Below are 22,870 nucleotides of genomic sequence, written 5' to 3'. Positions count from 1 at the left end.
TTAGTATATTCACAAGTTTGTACAACTATGATCAGAACATTTTAATCACTCCCAAAAGGAACCCCATGCCCATTAGCAGTCAGTCCTCATTTTCCCATTTCAGTGAGAATAATGTTTTCAAGGTTCATCCACATTGTAGCATGTACCAGTACTTTGTTCCTGTTTATGCCTGAATAATCCATTGTATGGATATTATCATATTTTGTTTATTCATTCATCAGTTGCACAGTTGAGGTGTTTCCACCTTGGGTATCATGAATAATGCTATAAACATTCATGGGCAAGTTATGTGGGTAGATATGTCCAATTCTCTTGGATATATAATTAGGAGCAGAATTTCTGGATCATATGGTAGCTCTATGTTTAACTTTTTGAGGAAATACCAAACTGTTTTCCAAAGTGGTTTCACCATTTTATAGTACCAACATCAGCAGCATGAGTGTTCCAATTTCCCAATGTTTTTGCCAGTGCTTGTTATTATCCATCATTTTATTGGAGCCATTCTAGGGAGTGGGCAGCCATATCTCATTTTGGCTTTTCATTTGCATTTCCCTAACGACTAATGATGTTGAGTATCTTTCCATGTTCTTATTGGTCATTTATATGTCTTCTTTAAATACCTACTCTTTAATATTTGCAAAGAATTTCAATAAGGATGACTGATTTAAGATGCCCTTGTTGATGGACTTCTAGGTGGTTTCCAGCTTTTCTCTATTACAATCAATAATGCAAAAATGATAAAGAGTAACACTTATTTATTACTATGTACCAGGCACTCTTCTAAACACCTTTTAAACATGAACTCTTTTAATGCATGGGGAAGTTTAAATCTGGGATGTTCCCAGCCATTATTTCTTTGCCTCTTTTTCTCTTTCTTCTCTTTCTGGGACTTCCATAATGTATACATTGCTATGCTTAGTTGTGTCTCACAGTTCTCTTAAACTTTATTCACTTTTCTTCATTCTTTTTTCTTTCCACTCCTTAACCTGAATAATTTCAATTATCTTACTTTGGAATTCACTGATTCGTTCTCCTGCCAGCTACAATCTGCTGTTCAACACCTCTAGGGAAGGGTTTTATTTCAGTTCTTTTGGTCTTCAACTCTAGTATTTCTGTTTGGTTCTTTCAAATTTATATGGAAGGGTAAGTGGCCCTGAGCAGCCAAAGCCATCTTGAAAAAGAAATACACAGTAATCAAAATCTCATGCTACTGTCACAAGGACAGACTTATATACCAATGGAATCAAATTGAGAGTTCAGAAACAAATCCTCACATCTATGGCCAGCTTGTTTTCAACAAGGACATCAGGTCCACTCACTTGGGAAAGAACAGTTTCTTTAACAAATTGTGCTGGGAAAACAGATATCCATATGCAAAAGAATGACAGTGGATACCTACCTCACACGATATACAAAAATCAAATCAAAACAAAGACCTAAATATAAGAGCTAAAACTAAAACTCCTAGAAGGAAATGTCTTAATCTCTCCCTCATTTCTTAAAGAGAATCGCACCGGATATAAAATTGTTAGCTGGCAGTTGTTTTCCTTCATCACGTTAAGTATTTCAACCCGCTGTATTCTTATCTCCGTGGTTACTGATGAGAAATCAGCACTCAGTTTTCCTGGGATTCCTGTGTATGTAACTTACTGTTTTTCTCTTGCAGCTTTCAGAACTCTCCTTGTCTTTTGCATTTGATAGTGTAATCAATCTATTACCTGGTGTAGTTTTCTTCATGTTTATCCTGTTTGATGTTCTCTGAGCCTCTTTGATGTGCATATTCATGTCTTTAGCTAAGTTTGGGGAGTTCTCTGTCATTGTTTCTTTGACTATTCCTTCTGCTCCTTTCTCTTTTTGTTCTCCTTCCGAGAGGGGTTCAGGAAGGGTGCCAAAAGCTTCTCTGATGGCTTGCCAAAGCTGAGGGTTTTTTTTGTCCTGTCCAGTAAATGCTGCCCTTCAGCTAACTGTCCCCCACACCCTGAGGAGGCGCTGTGTGATTAAATCTCCATCGCTTCCGCACCTATTTGGGGAGTGACGTCAGATCCCTCAACTGGGAAACAATAGTCTCTTCAACAAATTGTGCTGGGAAAACAGATATCCATATGCAAAAGAATGATGGTGGACACCTACCTCACATGATATACAAAAATCAAATCAAAACAAAGACCTAAATATAAGAACTAAAACTATAAAATCCTAGAAGGAAATGCCTTAATCTCTACCTCATTTCATAAAGAGAATCTCACTGGATATAAAACTGTGGCTGCCTCCACCTTTGTCTCAGGTGGGTTAATTCAATAGCTGGGACTCACTGATCCAAATTCAGTAATCGAAATCCATGATCAGTGATCATCCATGCACACCCCCCTTCTGGGGAAGAGAATTTTTACATTCTTTTCCGTTAAGCAGCAGGTAGCCAGGGACTGGGTCCTTCACAGGGCACTTGGGAGCTGGACTGCACTCCCTTCCAGGGTTCCTGGCCCTGTTTTGGCAGGTAAAAAACAAATTGAGAAAGTCCTTCCCAGGCTGACCTCCTCCCAGAATTTGCCCTTCAAGCAAAAGCAGCATGAGGTAATGAAAGGAGTGTAAAACAACAAAACAAAACAAAACTTTAGACGCAGACAATCTGCAACAAAGACCTTCCAGTTTCAGATGCTCTGCAGAGGGAGGTCTGGTTCTTGGGGAAGAGGGGACAAGCAAACTCCTGTAAACAGGGTTACTCCAAAGCAAATAACAAGCAAAAGCCCAGGACAAGACAGAGGCCCTGTAAGACTGGGAAAACCATGCACAGTGCATTTGCCTTGGACAGATCTTCCAGATAGGAAGGCCAAAGCTCAAGAAAATCTCTGTTTTATTACCAGCTGCTTACAAAACCAGGAAACAGACATCTCAGGAAGTAAATCCCATTGTTAACATTTTAAAATATTAAAAGGTACACTGGGTACCTTTGACACTGAGTATATGACAAAGAAACAGGAAATGATGGCCCATCCAAAAGAAGAGGCTATAAATTTAAAAAAATCAATGAAGAAGATGAGAATATGTACATACCAAACAAAGCCTTTAAAAGAATGAATTTAAAAATTCTTAAGGAGATGAAGGAGAATACAGAGAAAGAACTACAGGATAAAGGAAGAGAATGAATGAACAATATGAGAGTCTAAGTAAAGAAATAGAAATTTTAAAAAGGAACCAAACAGAACTACTGGAGTTGAAGACTACAATAACCAAAATGAAAAATGTCCAGGCAACCAGATGCACCTCCTTTTCCCATAATGTCAACACCCCTTTTCAACATGAACAAGTTAGGGTGGTCACTGCCTAGACATCCCTGAAGATCAAGAAAGTGATTGAACTAGAGGAAGGGGTTGCAACAGACAGGATGGAATTTGACAGAGGAGTATGAATAGTGAATCTCTCTATTTTTTTTTCTTAGTTGCTAGAGTATTAGAATAGCTAGAAGGAAAGGACTGAAATGGTGGAAATGTAACCCATAGCATTCTTAGAAATTTGTTCTATAGCTACATGTTAAATTGTAATTTGAAACTTGTCACCTTTTTGCATGTGTTATATTTCACCATAAGGAAACAACCAATACTAAGGTACTATAACTCATAACATTTTTGGAAATTTCCTATAAACTATTTGTTAAATCATACTTTGAAAGTTATTACCTGTTTGCATATATGTTATATTTCACAATAAGGAAATAACTGAAACTGTGGAACTGTAACCCATAATATTCTTTAAAACTTGATCTCCAGCTACTTGTTAAATTGCACTTGGAAAGTTATCACTTCTATGTAAGTATGTTGTATTCAATATGATTAATTAAAATATTTTTTAAAATGATGCAGCTGCTTTGGAAAACAGTTTGGCAGTTCCTCAAATATTAAACATAGAGTTACTGTGTGACCCAGCAATTCCATTACAGAGATATACCTAAGAGAATTGAAAACTCTCTTGAAAACTATGTGAATGCAAAAACTTGTTCATGAGTATGCACAGCAGCGTTATCTACAATAGCCCCCAAATCCCAATGATCCTGTTATCATCAACTGGGGAAACAAAATGTGATATATCCATATAATGGAATATTATTCAGTCATAAAAAGGAAGAAAGTGCTGATACATGCTACAACATGGATGAACCTTAAAAATATCATGTTCTCCAGAGAGTCCTCCAGAGAAACAGAACCAAAAGGATACATACATTACATGCATATACCTACATGTATATATATGTATATATGTATATGTTAATTATATATGTATACGTATGTATGTAAATATTATGAGATTTATTATAGGAATTGCCTCATACAACCTTTGGAATTTGCAGTTCACCTTCCATAGGGCAAGCCAAAAGTTGGAACTCTGATACAGGATCCAATGAATTTCCCAGGAGAAGCTGGTCGGCTGAAGCAGAGATAGGAATTCTACTTTCTGACTGCTATGATCTTCAGATCTCCTTTTAAGACCTTCAACAAATTGGTTGAGCCTTCTCTCATTGCTGAAGGCAATCTCTTTTGTTGACTGTATATGTAACCAGCCATAGACACAATCAACTTACTAATGATTTAAATCCACAAAATACCCACACAGTAGCAATCAGGCCAGTGCTTTCTTGGCCAAACAACTTGACAGCACAGCCTGGCCAAGGTGACACATAACTTCACATGCTAAGTTAACATGTTAAGTGAAAGAAGCCAGACAGGAAAGGCCACATAGTATATGGTTCTATTTATATGAAATGTTCAGAATAGGCAAATCCATTGAGACAGAAAGTAGATTAGTGGTTGCCAGGGGCTGGGTAGTGACTGCTAATGGGTATGGTATTTCTTCTTGGGGGGATGAAAATGCTCTGCAATTAGATAATAGTGATAGTGGTACATCTTTGCGAATATACTAAAACCCACTGAATTGTGCACTTTAAAAGAATTAGTTTTATGGTATGTGAATGTCTCAACAAACAAACAACAAAAAACACCTTTGCTTGTGCCGGGCACTAGGGATTCAATGGTGAACAAGACGTACTCCCTACCCACAGAGGACACACAGTCCACTGGAAAAAATAGATGAATCAAATGGTCACACAGTAAGCATAATTGCAACTAAAGTGCGTGCTATGAAGGAGAGGTGTGTGGTGCTATGAGAACATGTAATTGGGAAGGTGGGTTTGACCGAGACAGGAAGTCAGACAGGAAGTCTTTAAGGGTGATATTTTACTAAGATCTGCAGACACATTTTTGCGTCAGAAACAATAGAATTTATCAACCCCTGAGAGGAAGAAATAGCACAAGCAAAGGTCCTACAATAGGAGGAAGCCTGAAGCATTTAGGGAACTGAGCCAGGGCCGGTGTAGATGAAGCACATAGAATGAGGAGGACTGTAGCATGAGATTGCACCTGGGAAAGTAGATACAGGCTGATCATATTGGCACTTCCAAGACAACAATGAGTGCTTAGTAATCTCCAGTGACTGACAACCACCCTCCTCCCTAACCTGCTCCTCCTCTATTGTTGCCTATCAGTAAAAGCACTATCTTCCACCCAGTCCCTTAAGTCACAGAACTGGGGTCAACTCAGCCTTTGCTCCCTGCCTAATTCCCCACACCCGACCTGCCAATAAGCCTTGTGGTTTCTATCTTCTAAAGACCTCATCTCTGTGCACTGCTCTCCCCAGCCACTGCCATCACTCAAGCCCAGATCACCATCACCTGGACTCCTGCAACCCTTCCAACGTGGCCTTCCCAAGTCCATCTCTGCACATGACCCTACCATTCAGTCAGAAGGATCTGGAGACACAGATGTGATCGGGCTGCTCTCCTGGAAAGGCTTCCCATGACTCTTGGGAAAATGGACCAATTCACTACAGTGCCCTCCAAGCTCTGGGTCATCTGGGCCCTACCCACTGCTCCCAGCCTCCCTTCTGGCCACCTTCACTCCCATTAATAGCCAGTGTTCTTTCCCACCTTGAGTCTTCCTGGACCTGGAACCTTCTCCCTGCCCTGGCCTGGCTAACCAATCCTCCAGATCTTGACTTACCGGTCACTTCCCAGGGGAAGGCTCCTTGCCTGACTCAGGGACGAGGTGGACTAAATCCCTCTGCCATGTGACACATGTAATATCCAAATTTTCCCTTGATAAAGCTCATCACAATGTGTCTGTGTCCTCTGGTGGACTGAGGGCCAGAGGGCAGGGGCCTGTGCCCATCTTCCTCATTGCCATCCTACTGTCACTTAACACAGAGCCCACCACCCACCATGACCCCTGCTTGACAATTTCCCACCCATCCTTTAAATCTCACTCACCCATGACTTTCTGGGAGACAACCCTCCCTGAGCACCCAGACTAGGGGACACATTTCTTCATAAAGCCCCGAGCGGACATCTCTTGTCGCACTGATCACAAAGTAAAAGCAACTGGTTTTAAAATCTGTCTCCCTCACTAGATTTTCTATCTTGTTCCTCTTTGCCCCAGCACCTAAAACCATGTTTGTCAAAAGATTACCCTCAGGTCAGTCCACAAGAGCTCTGATGAAAATCCCTAAAACTGCATGCAAAATTATACACGCATGTGCACATGCATGTTTCTGGGGGAAAATGCTTTTATCAAATTTTCAAAAGAGTCCTTAAGACATGAAAAAGGTTTAGAGCCTTTCCCCGGGAGCTGAAGGAACAATCTTACTGTCAAAGCAACACTGTCAACCCAGAGTTCTACTACACTAAACCATCCCTGCAAGAATATAAGGAGGGCAAGAATCTTTATTTGGTTCATTAATGCATCCCAAGTGCCTAGAAAGGTGCCTGGCACATCGTAGGTGTAGAATGACCAAAGCACAGTGTCAACAATGGTAACACTTGTGTAGACTTTACATGTTCTGATTATCTACTGCTGTGTAACAAATTACCCCCAAATTTAGTGACTTCAAACATTTATTATCTTGGTTTCTCTGGGTAAGGAATCAGGGCGTGGTTAGCTAGGTCCAATGCTTCAGGTCTCTCACAAGACTGCAGAGTGAATTGGGAAGTCTTAGGTCTTTCGCTCAAGAAGAGAAGAGATGAAAACTTGATCAAAAGTAGTTTTATCGTCCGGCTATGCTCAGGCAGACTGAAGCCTAAGAAAATGGTGACAGCCCTGAGCCAAGGGAACAGTAGGGCTTATAAAGGATGGTTTGTGGGAACTTATTTGTCCAGGGAAGAGGAGGCTGGCAGGTTTAGGTTTGCAGTCTTTTAGTGACAACTTTTGGGAAAGGGGGTAGTTGGCAAGTTTCTATTGGCCAGTTTGAAAGCGGGGAACTGGAAGTGAGAAAGTTTAAAATTTTAAAGTTCAGGATTCCTAAGGGTGAGGGTGGTGGCTTATTGCAGACCCACAGGGTTCCTAGGGCAGGAGCAGTGGCTTATTGCAGATCTGCAGGGTTCCTAGGGTGAGGTAAGGGGCGGTGGCTCTATGGCAAAATTCGTAAGAGTTGGGGCGGGGTGAGGGCTCAGGGCCTGAGCCTAACATTCCAGGATTTTCCTTTTATTTTTCTAGGGATGCTGAAGGATGCAGATCAGTGTTTCTGTATCTGTTTCCAGCTGGTGGGGGGCATAGAGTTGTCCCTACAGTCCATTGTGGGGTAGTGGCTGGTAAGGGTGTTTTCATTGGAGGAGTAGCCTGGTTTGTCATGACTGGAACAGTTCTGCAAATAAACCTGGTTAGAAGTTGTAAGAAAAAAGGTCCCAGAATGAATGCAGAGGAGTTGAGAAGTAGGATAAGAGAGAGCTAAGCTAGAATGTGTTGTTAGGTGCATTTTCTTTAGTTCATTTTATGATGTCTGTATTCTCTTTTAAAGTTCATTTATTAAGCAAAGTACAGGTTTTTCCCAATTTGGCAAGGGAGAGGTGGGTTAAAGGCTTGAGCTCAAGATTTTTATCTACTCCCACTATGGGACAGGTTTTAGAGGAGAGAGGGCCGGAGTGAGAGGTTAAGATGGAATAGGTGCTGAGCAAAATAAGCCAGGCACAAAAAGAAAGATATTGTATGTTACCACTAATGTGAATTCTGTGAAAAATGTACAATGTTTTATACTGTAGAATGTAGGGGACCTAGAGATACCAATTAGTGGAGGGGGAATGATAATCTAATAAGAACAGATAAACTATGGGGGGTAATCTCAATGTTATGGGAATGCTCAGGAATGATTATGGTTTGTAAACTTTCTTGGATATAGTAAGATCATGTTGGAAGCAATAGAGTTATTTTAGGTTTTTTTTTCTCTTATTCCTTTGTTTTCTTAGGGGTTGTTAATTTTCTTGGGGTATGGTAGGAACATGTTGGAAGCAATGTAGTTATTTTAGATTATTTGTTTTTCTTACTCCTCTGTTTGGACATGGTTTATTAATTTTCTTGGGGTATGGTAGGAACATATTGGAAGCAAAGTAGTTATTTTAGGTTATTTGTTTTCCTTAATCCATTGCTTTGTTTGAAATGTTGTGGGGTTTTTTTGGTTGTTGTTTGCCTGTTTGTTTTTAACTTTTTGATAAACAAAGTTAAAAAATTGAAAAAAAATCAGTAGAAAAATGGGAGTAAAAACTAAATGACAAATAGGGTGGGATGGGGGGATGGTTTGGGTATTCTCTTTTCACTTTTATTTTTTATTCTTATTCTGATTCTTTCTGATGTAAGGAAAATGTTCAGAAATAGATTGTGGTGATGAACGCATAACTATATGATCATACTGTGAAGAGTTGATTGTATACCATGGATAACTGTATGGTTTGTGAATATATTTCAATAAAACTGAATTAAAAAAAAAAAAAAGATGGAATAGGTGGCTCCCATATTAATTAAAAAATTAATGGTCTTACTCACCATGTCAAGAGACACCTGGGGCTCAACAGTCTTGATGTTCTTTGGTGGGATCCAGGGAGCCATTTGCCCTGAGCCCCTTTAGTCCTGGTCAGGGGCAGCCAACAGGGCTTTGGGAGAGGCCTCGCTCCCATTTGGGGGCTCAATGCACTCTTGGGCCCAGTGTTCTGGCTTCCTGCACCGTGGAGAAGGCCATGGAGGCTCGCTGTTCTCGGAGCTCTTTCATTCTTGGGGGCAGTGTCGTTTCCAGTGCCCTCTTTGCATTGATGACAGGTTCCTGATGTCTTCTGCCCCTGAGTGACCCTGAGATGGCTGATTACTGTTTATAGCTAAACTACAAGCCTTGCCTTTTCTGGTTCCATCTTGCTCTCTCCTCCTCTGCAGTCCTGTCCTAATTATTAAAGACAGAAAAAGCAGTATTTACAAGGCCATTCATAGGGTTTGAGGTCTTGTGCTGGTTTGGATGTATTATGTCCCCCAAAATGCCATTATCTTTTAATGCAATCTTGTGGAGGCAGATGCATTTGTGTTGATTAGGTTGGAATCCTTTGATTGAGGGTTTCCATGGAGATGTGACCCACCCAACTATAGGTGATAACTCTGATTTAATGTTTCCACGGAGACTTGGCCCTGCCCATTCAGGGTGGGTCTTAATTGGATCGCAGGAGTACTTTAAAAAGAGCCACACAGGCCTAGACCAAACTGCAGCTGAAGGACACATTTTGAAGATGGCCATTGGAAACTGACACAGACATTTTGGAGAATGCCATTTTAAAATGCAACCTGGGAGCAAACAGATGTCAGCCATGTGCCTTCCAAGCTAACAGAGGTTTTCCAGATGCCAATGACCTTTCTCCAGTGAGGGAATCCTATGGTTGATGCCTTACCTTGGACACTTTATGGTCTTAAGACCGTAACTTTGTAACCAAATAAACCCCCTTTACAAAAGCCAATCCACTTCTGGTATTTTGCATAATGGTAGCATTAGCAAACTAGAACAGATTTTGGTACCAGTGAAGTGGGATGCTGCTGAATTTGCAAATACCAAACATGTTGGAATGGCTTTTTAAATGGATAAGGGGAAGATTCTGGAAGAATTGTGAGACGCTTGATAGAAAAGACCTAAATTGCTTTGAAGGGACTGTTGGTATAAATATGGACTCTAAAGATACTTCTGATGTGGCCTTGAACAGAAATGATGAATGTATAGCTACAAACTGGAAGAAAGGTGATCCTTGTTTTAAAGTGGCAGAGAATTTGGCAAAATTGTGTCCTGGTGTCAGATGGAAGGTAGAATTTGAAAGCCGCAAGCTGGGATACTTAGCTGAGGAGATCTCCAGACTACATGTGGTGGATATAGCCTGGCTTCTATTTGCAGCTTATAGTATAATGCAACAGGACAGAGATAAGCTGAGAACTGAATTATTGGGTACAAAGAAACCAGAAATTGATGATTTAGAAAACCCTGAGCTTCCAAAAAGTGAGACCCCAGAAGCTACAGCCCCACCTGAGGATTTAACCAAAGTTGGAACCGACCACCATTTCAGTACAAGCCAAGATTGGAGATGGAGTTATCCAGAAAGGATTTGTGGAAAGTCCTATTGTCTGATGGCTTTGACTCCTGTAAACTGCATGCCAAGCCTACAGAATTTTTGCAGCATGTGTACAGATGGAGCCACTGCCAGTCTGAACTTGATGGAATGGAAGAGGGACAAATTGAAGGGAAAGTTTCTTCAAAGACAGAACCATGGAGGTTGAGGTCTGGAATCAAGAAATCTCAGGCTGGGAGAGCGGAGTGGCCCACACACGTAGAAAGGGTGAGTTTGTCCTGGAAGCAGAGGGCGAAATCTTCTGCTTGATGCTTAGGAAGAGTGCTGCCACCCCAGGTCCCAGAGAGGGTAGAACACATTCCCCTGGGATTGGGGAGAGCCTGGCCACCACACCACTGAGGTTTGGAGAGGGGAGAGCCTTTGCCCCAGAGAGGCAGAGTCTGGGTGGCACCCTGATGTTTGAGGAGGGTGGGGCTGAGAATAAGGTGGTCTCCCCAATGTGTGGCTATGTTGGAGCACTCATCTCAGCATTTGGAGAGTAAAGGGCTGCTGCATAAGCCTTTGGAAAGTGTGGGACTGCCACTCTCTCAAGCCCCAAGGATAAAATGTCATTCTATAAATGACTCTCAGACTTTAAAATCTAATGGAGTTTGTCCTGTGGGTTTTAAGGACTGTTTTGGTCCTATTAACCCTGTTCTCCTTACTGTTTCTCCTTATGGCAATGGGAATGTTTATCCTATGACTATCCCTCCTTTGTATATTGGAAGCAGATAACTTGTTCTAAGTTTCACAGGTCCACAGCCAGAGGGGAATTATGCCTTTGGACAGACCATGCCTGTCTGTCCTAAGTACAAGATTTTGATGGGATCTTGTACTTAACTATTGTTACTGAAATGATTTAAGTTTCTGTGACATTGTGACAGATGAATGTATTTTGTATATGGAAAGATCATGTCATTTTGGGATCCAGGGGCGGAATGTGCCTGTTTGGATGTATTATGTCCCCCAAAATGCCATTATCTTTGATGCAGTCTTGTGGGGGCAGATGTATTTGTGTTGATTAGGTTGGAATCCTTTGAGTGTTTCCATGGAGATGTGACCCACCCAACTGTAGGTGATAAATCTGATTTAATGTTTCCATGGAGACTTGGTCCTACCCATTCAGGGTGGGACTTCAGTGGATTACTGAAGTACTTTAAAAAGAGCCACACAGGCCCAGATGGAGCTTCAGCTGAAGAACACATTTTGAAGATGGCTGTTGGAAGCTGACACAGACATTTTGGAGAATGCCATTTTAAAATGCAACCAGGGTGCAAGCAGATACCAGCCATGTGCCTTCCAAGCTAACAGAGGTTTTCCAGATGCCAATGGCCTTTCTCCAGTGAAGGTACCCAGGTTTTGATGCCTTACCTTGGACACTTTATGGCCTTAAGACTGTAACTTTGTAACCAAATAAACCCCCTTTATAAAAGCCAATCCACTTCTGGTATTTGGCGTAACGGCAGCATTAGCAAACCATAACATATTTAAGTTGTATTAGTTAGGATTCTCTAGGGAAACAGAATCAACAAGAGATATCTATAAGATTTTATAAAAGTATCTCATGCAACTGTGGGTATTCGTGAGTCCAAATTCCACAGGGCAAGCAGCAAATGGGAAACTCCAATGAAGGTGTTCAACGAACTCCTCAGGCAGTGAACTGGCAACTCTGATGAAGGTGTTTGATGAACTCCTCAGGAAACGCTTTGCTGGCTAGCTGAAGAAGAAGTGAAGGTCCTCTATCTGTCTCGCGTAAAAGTCTTCAACTGATTGGATTAAATCCAGCTGATTGAATTCTCTCATTGTGGAAGACATGCCCTTCATTGATGTAATTAGTCACAGCTATAGCCAATTGACTGATGATTTAATAAACCAACCTTCTGGTTTGTTAACCAGCCACAAATGTCCTCGCAGTAACGGTTAGGCCAGTGCTTGCTTGACCAGAGAACTGGACACCATCACCGGGTCAAGTTGACACATGAACCTAACCATCACAGGTCCCAAGGCTGACTGTCCTATAAAGTAGGTTTTTAACATGATTTGTTTTTACCTTCTGTTAGGCAAGTAATTACATGGTTCTTTGCTTTCAGGTTTTATTGTCCCCTCTTATAGTTCTAGGCAGGGTCTGTGCTAGGGACAGCTTCAGTTCCAGCTCTATACTGTGTGGGCTGTTTCTCTTGGAGTTTATTTGCATGTTTTTGGGTCTTTACCCAGACCCTCCACTTTCTCTTGGGAGTGTAGCAGGAGGAAAGAATAACTTGAATGTCTCTCTAAGTAAACTCATAAGTTAACACTAGATTTTTGAACTCCAAAATTTTGGAGGGGTTTTCAGAAACTTTTTCAATTGTTTCTTACACTGTACTGTTTGTCATCTATAGGTTTGGTGGGCTCAGAGGCTAGGTTTAGGGGATTTCCTTTTTCCTGAGATAGAAGGATTTATTTCCTATTTTACCTTTAAGACAACATATTTTACAAGCTCCCATTTTACTTTTAAGATAGTATAAAGGTAATAGCCTTAGTTTTACCCAACCAGACAATACCCAAGAACTTGATAGAGTAGTCAGGCTCTGCTGGAGGTTTCTAGGTTTGAAGGTATCCTGGTGGAAGCACAGCAAACATCCATTGTTGTTTTTCCCACATGAAGGTGAGCACAGGTTGTCTGAAGGAACTGAGGAATGCCAAAGAAGACATCAGTGAGATTTAACACGGAATGAAACAAGCCTAACTTTGTGCTAATATCTTGGAGCAAGGTGGCAATGTTCAGTACAGAGAGTGAGAAGTCGTGTAGAGATAGATGATGAGGTGCTTTCTCACTGGGCGGGTGCAGCATTCGCAGGGAAGTTGGCTGGGCGCTGAAAGAAGCCGTGAGCAAGTTATAAGGGTTTAAGACAAAGACATTCCTAAGGGTGGGAGAGCATAGATGTGGGAACAGGGTTCTTGACATGGGGGAGATGCAGGAAGGAGAGGAGAATTATAGGATGGGGCTTTGTAGATAACTTCGAGAGTGATAACATTTGGGAGCCAGGAAGCAGGTAAACTAGATTAACATTTGACGGCGGGAAGTCTGGGGTACATTTACATCTTGCTCTTTTGTGAGACCAAGAGTTTTTCAGTTCCTGCTTACTTCCCGTTTCATGTTTTAAAGATACATTTTAAGGTTAACTTACTATTATCTCTTTACTGGCTTACAAAGATGATAGGTTAAGCATTAGCTGCCTAGATCACACAGACTGCTGTGCACTAAGGTCCGCAGGCCTGTTTTGCTCAGGCCAGGGGCTACTACAATTTACCCCCACAAAACAGTTTGCACTGACTATAGGGCAGACTTTGCATATCTAATTTACAGCAACAACATAATAAACAACAGAGTACAGGTAACTAGTACATATGGACAGCAACTCTATCAGTAAGTGGCACTACAGCCAAGTTAATGAGCGTTACTATTTAAACAAAGGATTATCAGATAAATGATTAACACTTTGTATGTGATTCTGCATATGATTAAGGGTGTGGGTTTCATTTTGTGAATTATTAGGCACATACACACAACATCGAATATTAATTAGAGCACAAATACTGCCTTGGGCAGCAGTTAGAATATTTAAATGCCATTCTGTTTTGCAAAACTACTTAAGTTGTGAGGTTTTATTATTAAGCAGTAACATTGCTAGTTTTACCATTCTCTAACTTTGACCACGGAAATAAATTTCCCTTTTTGCAAATTTTCTGCAACATTTCATCCCACATTTGAAAAATAAACTACTTTCGTTTTCCTTTCAATAAAACATCTCTCATATGGAGCAGAGACACGAATGGACATTGGCACACTGGTGTTTATGGAGGCAGTATTCATGATTTGCAATGGGTGGAGGTGGCCTAAGGGTACATGCAACGAGGTGAATGGATCCTGTAGACAGCATTTTGAAACAAAGGCAAACACTATAATGCCTCACCAATATGGACTAACTACAATGTGTAAACTCAGAAGTGAATCTTAGAGAACAGCCTATCAGGGGAACGATTATTGTAATGGTCCCTAGATCGTAAGCTCTTACAGCAGTCAAATCTATTTCTGAATTGTAATGGCTGTCTCCAAATTCTGAGATGCTGATCTCTTTGTGTATAACCTGATCAGTCTCTGGAACATTGGGTATCTGTGTGATACCTGAAACTCAGAGCTAGAGCTTGGCAGATACGAATGTCAGTAACTGTTAAAAAAAAAAAAGCTAAAAAAAGAGTCCAGACTTCAATTAGAGATATGAATGAAGCAGATCTGGTTAAGGCTAGGGAAAATCTGGCCAAAGGGTAAAGGTTCAAACTAACTGTGTTTTAAAACCTCAACTTCCAAGTCAGACCAAGGGAAGAGATGTTTATTTGGTACAGGATCTATATTTTCTAAACAATGTAACTTCTACAGTCAGTTTGTTCAAACACCATAATTACATGGAACTTTGAATAGGAAGTGAGATATGGTAGGTTTGTATAGTTAGAGTGAAACAGTGACACATCCCAAAGTAATTTGGGCATAGAATAAAAATATATAAGCAGGGGCCCCCTGAGGGGCCCTCTGAGGAAGTGTTGGATTTCCTCACTTGGATTATTGCTGATGTTCTCACAAACATTGAGGACTGACAGTTTGGTATGCCAAGCCTTCTATCTTGGGGCTTGCCTTTATGAAGCTCGATACTACAAAGGAAAGACCAAACCTGCTTATAACTGTGCCTAAGAGTCTCCCCCTGAGTACCTCTTTGTTGCTCAGATGTGGCCCTCTCTCTCTAGCTAAGCCAATGCAGCAGGTGAACTCACTGCCCTCCCCCATTATGTGGGACCTGACTCACAGGGGTGTAAATCTCCCTGGCAATGCAAGATATGACTCCCGGGGATGAATCTGGACCCGGCATCATGGGATTGAGAACATCTTCTTGACCAAAAGGGGGATGCGAAATGAAACGAAATAAAGTTTCAGTGGCTGAGAGATTTCAAGTGGAGTCGAGAGGTCACTCTGGTGGACATTCTTACACACCACATAGATAACCTTTTTAGGTCTTAATGTATTGGAATAGCCAGAAGTAAATACCTGAAACTATCAAACTCCAACCCAGTAGCCTTGACTCTTGAAGATGATTGTTTTAGCTTACAATGGGTGACAGTGTGATTGTGAAAACCTTGTGGATCGCACTCCTTTTATCCAGTGTATGGATGGATGAGTAGAAAAATGGGGACAAAAACTAAATGAAAAATAGGGTGGGATGGGGGGGGATGATTTGGGTGTTCTTGCTTACTTTTATTTTTTATTCGTATTCTTTCTGGTGTAAGGAAAATGTTCAAAAATAGATTGGGGTGATGAATGCATAACTGTATGATGGTACTATAACAGTTGATTGTATACCATGGATGACTGTATGGTATGTGAATATATAATAAAACTGAATTTTTAAAAAAGGGGGCGTATGGGGTCTAAGTTGGAATCCTGGCTCTGCCACTTGCTTGCTACATGCCCTTAGGCAAGTTACTAACCTTCCAGAGACTCAGCTTCTTTGTCTGCAAAATGGGAATAATCTTACCTTCCTCACAGAGTAGTTGCAAGGATTAACTGAAATAAAATACTTCAGGCACTTAGCAGTGTAGCAACTCAATAAATGCGAGCTGTTCTTACATCATCCCCTTCTCACCGGCTCCCTGCTGTGCCTCCCCTTAATCCATTATCTACCATCACCTACCACCATCCACCTGGCTGGCAATGAGAGTGAGCCTTTAAAATGCAGATGTCATTGTCACTGTCTGAACTCCTTCAACAGTTTGCTAATGCCCTTGGTAGGTGAAAATCAACACCCCTTAACACAGATCACCAGGCCTACCCAGCCTTCCCAACTCATCTCTCACCTCTACTTCCTTTCACAGTCAGCACTCAGCCACACTTTTTTTCACTATCCCCTCCAGTTGGAACCTTTTCTTCCCCTCTGACCTCCAGCCCCTTCTAAGTATATTCCAACCATGTGCTGAGAATTCTTGATGGTCCTTCCTAAATCTGAGAGTAGGTACAAGTTCAGCTACAAATGTCTTATTTTCCTCATTGTTGCCCTCTCCCCAGCAGTGCCTGGCATAGAGTAGGCAAATAATAAATCCTTGTTGGAATTAATTGTCCACAGCAGCCCTGATCCCATGGGCAGACAGCACCACCTGTTGATCCAAATTTGCACTGCAGTTCCTAGAAAGGCACCTTAGCTCTCCGCGGAGGGAAGGACAATGGTTTGTTTTCTAAGCGGTCTATTTGGGGTCGCTCCCTTATACCAAACTTACCAATAATAAAGAGATAAATAACATTAAGTGCTTAACGAGTGCCAGACACCCTCCTGAGTGCTTTAGTTACTAACGCAATTTTCACAACCACCCAATGAGGAAGGGACTTTTATCACCATTTACGAGCAGGCTAACAGGCACCGAGTGGTTATATGCCTTGTCTAAGATCACACAGCTAGAAAATCTCAGAGCAGAGACACAAACCCCAGCAGTCTGGCTTCAATCTGTATTTTTAAGCCCAAAATTCACTGCCTCTATTCTGTCTCCTTTACTACTCTAGTGGCTTGCTGAGGTGACACCCCAGACCCCTCCCTCTACCATGAGGGTACAGCTGTCACAGGGGCATTGATTGGTGTCAACTGAAATCCCATCTGGGTGACCCACACACATTCTGGAAGCTGCACAACCCTCTCAGGGCACACCACAGGGCAGGAATTAGCTCAGCCCCTCCTCAGAGAGACAAGTATAGGTATCAGCCCTGGTCCCCACATTTCTGCTCCAGCTGTGTGACCTCCAGCCAGCAACTACCTCTCTGAGCTCCACTTCCTAATAGGACTTTAGTCCAGATGGGAGGATGAGACTGGAATGAAAGGTAAAGAGCACGGGCCCCAGATTAGGGGAACACTCAAAGGCAGTGGTTCACTCAACCCCTTCCCTGGATTTGCGCCCAGGCAGGCTCAACCACATCACATACTTCCAGACATTGCTGTTTGGAACCAAGAGGTTGACTTCCTTCTTAAACCTAATCTACTTTTTATTTTTACCTCCAAATCATTCCTTTATATCATTTGTGCAAATGCCTGCCCGCCTGTCTCCACTCAATTCCAAGTCATTTTTTTAAATATAGCTAATATTTACTGAGCACTTCCTAAACCCTAGTCACTATTCCAAATGCTTTACACATATTAACTGATTTAACCCTCACAACAGCCATAAGAGGTAGACGCTATTATCCCCATTTTATAGATGAGGAAGCTCAAGCCCAGACAAGTGACATGGTCAGGGTACTAACCTAAGCTGTCTTACTGGGCTGTACTCTTCAACATTAGATTAGACTCCCTCTGCAAGCAGATACTGTGTCTGCTTTCTTTCCTCCAAAGTGCCAAGCACACTGCTTTGCACATAGTGTCAAACTTATTTTAATATACACAGATATATATATACACACATACAAACAATTTTCATTCCAGTGTGACAGATACCCCTCCTTCAACCAGGAGAGAGCTTTACCACACTCCAGGCTCCTGGAGACCATCCAGAGAGAGCCGAGGCCTGGCACAGTCTTCACAGATGGTACCCAAAGGGGGGGCATTTTTATTAGGAAGTGAGAAGGGGCAGGATGCAGCCAGGGGTCTCACACAGGCCCAGGGCTCTGCTGCACCCTCTTCATCAGCTCTTCGTCCTGCATAGACAACTCTGTCAACTTTTTGCCCATCCGCTCATGGATGTCCAGGTACTTGGAGACACACCGGTCCAGGCACACAGACTCGCCCTTGGACAGTTCTGCTTCCTTGTAGTGGGGAGGCACACACTTCCGGTGGCAGGCACTGGTCATTCTGGGGGGATGGAGGGGCAAAGTCAGGTCAGCAGCATTCTGTGGCATCCCAGGGACCTTCAACCATTCCTGCCCAGCTATACTGATTTCCTCTCTCTCAAGAAGGCAGTGTAAATCCTGTTTGCACCTCAACCAGCCTGAGCCCATATATATGACTAATGAAACAGGAACCATTAATTGAGTACTGGCTATGTGCCAGGCATTGTCTTTAGTCCTTCAAACGGATGCCTTTATGCAGTCCTTACAATAACCCTAAGGACTGGAATATCATTATTCCCATTTCACAGATGAGGAAATTAAGTCACGGGGTCTCAGCAGTCTGCTGAGGATCACAGAGGTGGGATAAGAACCCATACAGTCTGACTTCACAACCTACATTTAAAAACCATTCTAACATATAGCCTCCAAGACAAACCAACCAATCAAGAGAAAGGATAACAGATTTTCAGTTGATAAAAATAGCAAACATTTATTGACCTTGTCCTCTGTAGTGGGCTTGATGCTAAGGGGCTGTCATACATTTTTACATTTAATATTTCCCATGTCTGTATGAGGTAGGTACGATTCTTATGTATATCTTACAGATGAGGAAATGATCATCAAAGAGCAGAAGAAACTTGCCCAAGGCCATACTGTTGGATCAACGGCATCAGGGTTTGTTCCCACATTTGCCAAATGGTTATGAGCCCCAAACTCTACAATCAGACTAAGGTATTAGTCCTGACATTGCCAGAGACCAGCTGTGGACCCTAAGGAAGTTAATTAACCTCTGGAAGTCTCCAATCCCTCATCTTATAAAATTAACCTACTGGATTACTTTGAATATTAAAAAAGATTAACAACTGTAAAATGCTTAGCAAGTGTCTGATAAGGAAAAACAGTTTAAGAAATGCTAACTACTAAATGGGCTATTTGCTATCTGTCAAGAGGCAAACACTCAACTCTTCTTGGAACCTGCCCAGAACCTGGAATGGAGCTTTTCTTCGGGCTCGACTCCTTCCTCTCCAATTCCATCCCAATCTAAATGTTTAATTTGTTCTGGTGACCCCATACTGAGTCTCCACTAATCATCCATCATGGGAGGGGTCAAGACAGGTAAGCACAGGCCTCTGGCTTCCCTTGACTGAAGAAAGCATTTTTCAGAAGTCCTCCACCCTTGCCCTAGGAAAGGGTGACCAAGGCTCATCCCCCAAGATTTAGGGTGGCTCTCGTTACCTGTTGTACATATCAGCCATCATCTCCACCTCCAGCTCCGCCGCCAGCTGCTGGGCCCTGAGCGGATCCATCTCAGTCCGGGCACCGTGGAGGGGCTCTCCTTCTGGCTTCCCTGTCCTGGGGGCAGACGTCACCGTCAGCGCCCACCCTCTGTTCGTTCTCCTAACTCAGGAGCCAGAGATGCGTCACACCTGGAGGAGCCCACGGAGCTCCGTGAGCCCCATCACCTCATTCACAGATATGGAAACTGAGGCCCAACGGGGAACACTGCCAACTCAAGGTCACACAGCACATCAATGGCGGGGCTGTAAACTGAGCCCTAGCGCCCTGACGCCCAATCCCTCGGCGGCATCTCTATCCAGAAGACCAAGAGGCCGGAGTGGAACACCACCCCAAACCACCGAACCGAACCCCCGCGGCCCTGGTTACCTAATCACGCGCGGGACAGAGGCGCCTGGGTCCCGGCACATGGGCAGCAACTGAGAAATGGCGGCACCATCATCAGGGCCACCTCGGGGTCAGGAGTCACAGGTCACTCACCTCGGCCTGGGGCCAGTGAATATGCCCCCCGTGTCCCCAACTTCGGGTGAACGCTGGAAACTCACCCGATTGCCCGGTCAGGCAAAGCGGAAGCACGTGGGTCGCTTCCGGGAGGGGAGTCCCACCTCTTCTTTGATCCCGACTCGCTTCCGGAATGAAGTATCAACGAGGCGGAGCCGGCGAGTCCGCTACCATAGAGAGGGAGCCGCGAGTCCCAGACGAGGGCGGCGGCGCTTTGAAAATGCTAGAGGGACCTCCAAAGGACCATAGAGGTTTGAGCGGGGTGCAGGGCACCCGCAGCCAGGATAGAATTCAAGTCCCTTGGGCTGTCACGAAGAGGTTTGAGTTTATTGGTTCTCTACGAAGGGACGATGACGATGGAGCTCGGTACTCCTCGCACCTAACCAGGGGAGTGGGCGCTTGGATGCAAGTCAGGCGTGGAGAAGGAAGAACCCCCCTAAACAGCGCGTCTCGGATTTTGCTGCACATGCGGCACTTTTTAAAATCCCGATACCCAGGTCGTACGTATCTCATACCCATTAAAACATATTCTCTGAGAGAAAAAAACAGACAAAGATAAGTGAGGCATGGTTCCTTCTCGCAGGAGGAGACATGTAAAGAGTATGTTTTTAAATCTTCTGTTAGACTCCCATAGTGGGTTGAGTAGGAGCATTTTCGGCTGCCACCAGAGTTAATCTATAGTGCATTTGGATGAGGGAGAGAGGACCGGTGAACTCATCTTTCAAAACGTAATATATTCCTTGATCTGTACACACACACACACACACAATCCTCCAAACACACGTTAGCCCCTTGATTTTTCAGATAATTTCCCAGAAAACAAAATCCACAAAATGCAAATTAATGTCACAAAGGTACACTGCCTATTGGAGAATGTGAGCTGTATGAACAAATATAAACTCAGCTCTTTGTCTTTAGCCTAACTTTGTGCTGGACCTTTTCTACGTATGGTCACCATATGCTTCCCCAATTGTCTGTGACAGTCTTGATTTTAAATAGTCTGTCTCATTACCTCTAAGGACTCAGCCTTGTCAAACTCTGTGCCGTGATTTTTTTTCTTTTTTATTGAGGTATAACATTCATGCAATAAAGTGTGGAATATACACTAATCTTAAATTTGCTTAATTTTTAAATATGTATGCATCCAAATAACTACCACGTAGATCAAGATATAAAATACTTCCAGCACCCCAAAAAGGTTCTTTCCTGCTCCTTCCCAACGAATATCCCCTCTCTTACAGTTAACCACTATTCTATCACCATCAATTCGTTTTAATGTGCTTGAACTTCATATAAATGGGATCATACATTATTTTCTCTTTGTGCCCGACTTCCTTAGGTCTACACAGTGTCTGTAAGATTTCGTACATATTGTGTGAGTTGGTAATTCATTCTTTTTTATTGCCGTCTAGTGTTCGATTGTATGAATATACCACAATTCATTTATCCTTTCCGTTGATGGACATTTGGGTTGTTTCCAGTTTGGAGCTGTTATGAATAATGCTGCTATGAATATTGTTGTATATATGTTTTAGTGGACATATCTTGCCCTGCTTTTGCTTTAGAAAATAGAGTCACCATGTTATAGAAGATAAGAAACTGCCTGGGATTTTACAGGAGGAATCTCTCCTAGATGGGGTATTTACAAGTGCTATGAATGAACAGAAGGGGGTATTTGGGAAAGAAATGAAGTCATAACCACCAAAGGCTTCCTGATGAAGGTGACAAATCTAATGAATCCTTTCCCACACAGCTGTCCTTCACGTTAGTGTGTAGAGAGCTCACAGGCCTTTCTCTTACTTGAAGCATTTTTTTCTCCAAGTCAAATTTTCCCAGTGTCATACGTTTACTTTTCTAAGCACATCCAATCCATTCCCTCCATCAGTAACCACACCCTAATGTACGACTGTGTATATGTAACTGACATAATGTTCTTGGTGAGTCTGACGCAAGTTTAACACACTCCCACCCTCCCTCTATTCTCCACTCTACTTCAATTAGTGAGCTCTGAGATCAGATTGACTTTATTTTTAAATAGGACTTTCAATTTATTTAGATCTTTAAAAATATTTTACAATAAAATCAAACTTTTGTCCACAAAGATTCTGCACACCTTTGGTTACATCTATTCCTTGATATTTTGTTGTTATTGTAAATAATATTGTGTGGTTTTAACAGCCTTACTGAAATGTAATTCACATACCATACAATTGACACATTTAAATTGTCCAATTTAATATTTGCACAGGTTGTGCAAAATCACTGCAATTTTAGTACATATTTCATCACCCAAAAAGAAACCCCCTAGGCATTTACTTTTGCTCTTCATTCTTCCCCAAATACTCCCCAGCCCTAGGCAACCACTCACCAACTTTCTGTCTTTATAGATTTGCCTATTCCAGACATTTCGTTTATATGATATGATTTTTTTTTTGTGATTGTCTTCTTTCACTTAGCAGAATGCTTTCAAGGGCTATCCATGTCATAGCATGTATCAGTACTTCGTTGCTTTTTATTGCCAAATAATATTCCATTGAGTGGATCTACCACATTTTATATATCCATTCATTAGTTTATAGGCAGTTGGTTGTTGGCATTTGTATTAATTAGGGTTCCCTAAGGAAACAGAATCAACAAGAGATATCTATAAACATAAGATTTTTAAAAGTGTCTCACGCAACTGTGGGTATGCACGAGTCCAGATTCCGTAGGGCAGGCAGCAGACTGGCAACTCCAATGAAGATGTTCAGTGAACTCCTTAGGAAATGCTTTGCTGGTCAGCTGAAGAAGAGGTGAAG

General features: G+C 42.3%; 1 protein-coding gene across 3 annotated transcripts; it reads right to left on the bottom strand.

Moving 5' to 3' along the window:
* Nucleotides 1–17,787: 17,787 nt before the first annotated feature.
* On the bottom strand, nucleotides 17,788–20,201 carry TIMM10 (translocase of inner mitochondrial membrane 10). 3 transcript variants are annotated; one of them, XM_037839161.1, is made up of 3 exons: nucleotides 20,117–20,201; nucleotides 19,512–19,628; nucleotides 17,788–18,297 (listed from the first exon to the last, which is right to left on the bottom strand). In XM_037839161.1, exons 2-3 carry the CDS (start codon nucleotides 19,580–19,582, stop codon nucleotides 18,096–18,098), a joined length of 273 nt encoding a protein of 90 aa, XP_037695089.1. In that variant the 5' UTR covers nucleotides 19,583–19,628; nucleotides 20,117–20,201; the 3' UTR covers nucleotides 17,788–18,095. The 3 variants fall into 3 exon arrangements, with proteins under 3 accessions (XP_037695089.1, XP_037695087.1, XP_037695088.1); XM_037839159.1 differs by having other exon boundaries at nucleotides 17,789–18,297; nucleotides 19,941–20,154; XM_037839160.1 differs by having other exon boundaries at nucleotides 17,794–18,297; nucleotides 20,052–20,190.
* Nucleotides 20,202–22,870: the final 2,669 nt, after the last annotated feature.

The sequence above is a fragment of the Choloepus didactylus genome, chromosome 6, assembly GCF_015220235.1.
Source record: "Choloepus didactylus isolate mChoDid1 chromosome 6, mChoDid1.pri, whole genome shotgun sequence".
NCBI classification, from domain to species: Eukaryota; Metazoa; Chordata; class Mammalia; order Pilosa; family Megalonychidae; genus Choloepus; species Choloepus didactylus.
Note: the sequence above shows the minus strand (reverse complement) of the source record. Positions and strands in the feature narration are given on the sequence as shown.

Excerpts from the sequence above, each read along its gene's own strand:
- TIMM10 (XM_037839159.1), bottom strand. The coding sequence starts at position 19,981 with ATGTGCCGGGACCCAGGCGCCTCTGTCCCGCGCGTGATTAG. Across the intron at positions 19,629-19,940 it reads TCTGTCCCGCGCGTGATTAG|GACAGGGAAGCCAGAAGGAG; the intron begins GTAACCAGGGCC and ends GTCTGCCCCCAG. Across the intron at positions 18,298-19,511 it reads ATGGCTGATATGTACAACAG|AATGACCAGTGCCTGCCACC; the intron begins GTAACGAGAGCC and ends CCATCCCCCCAG.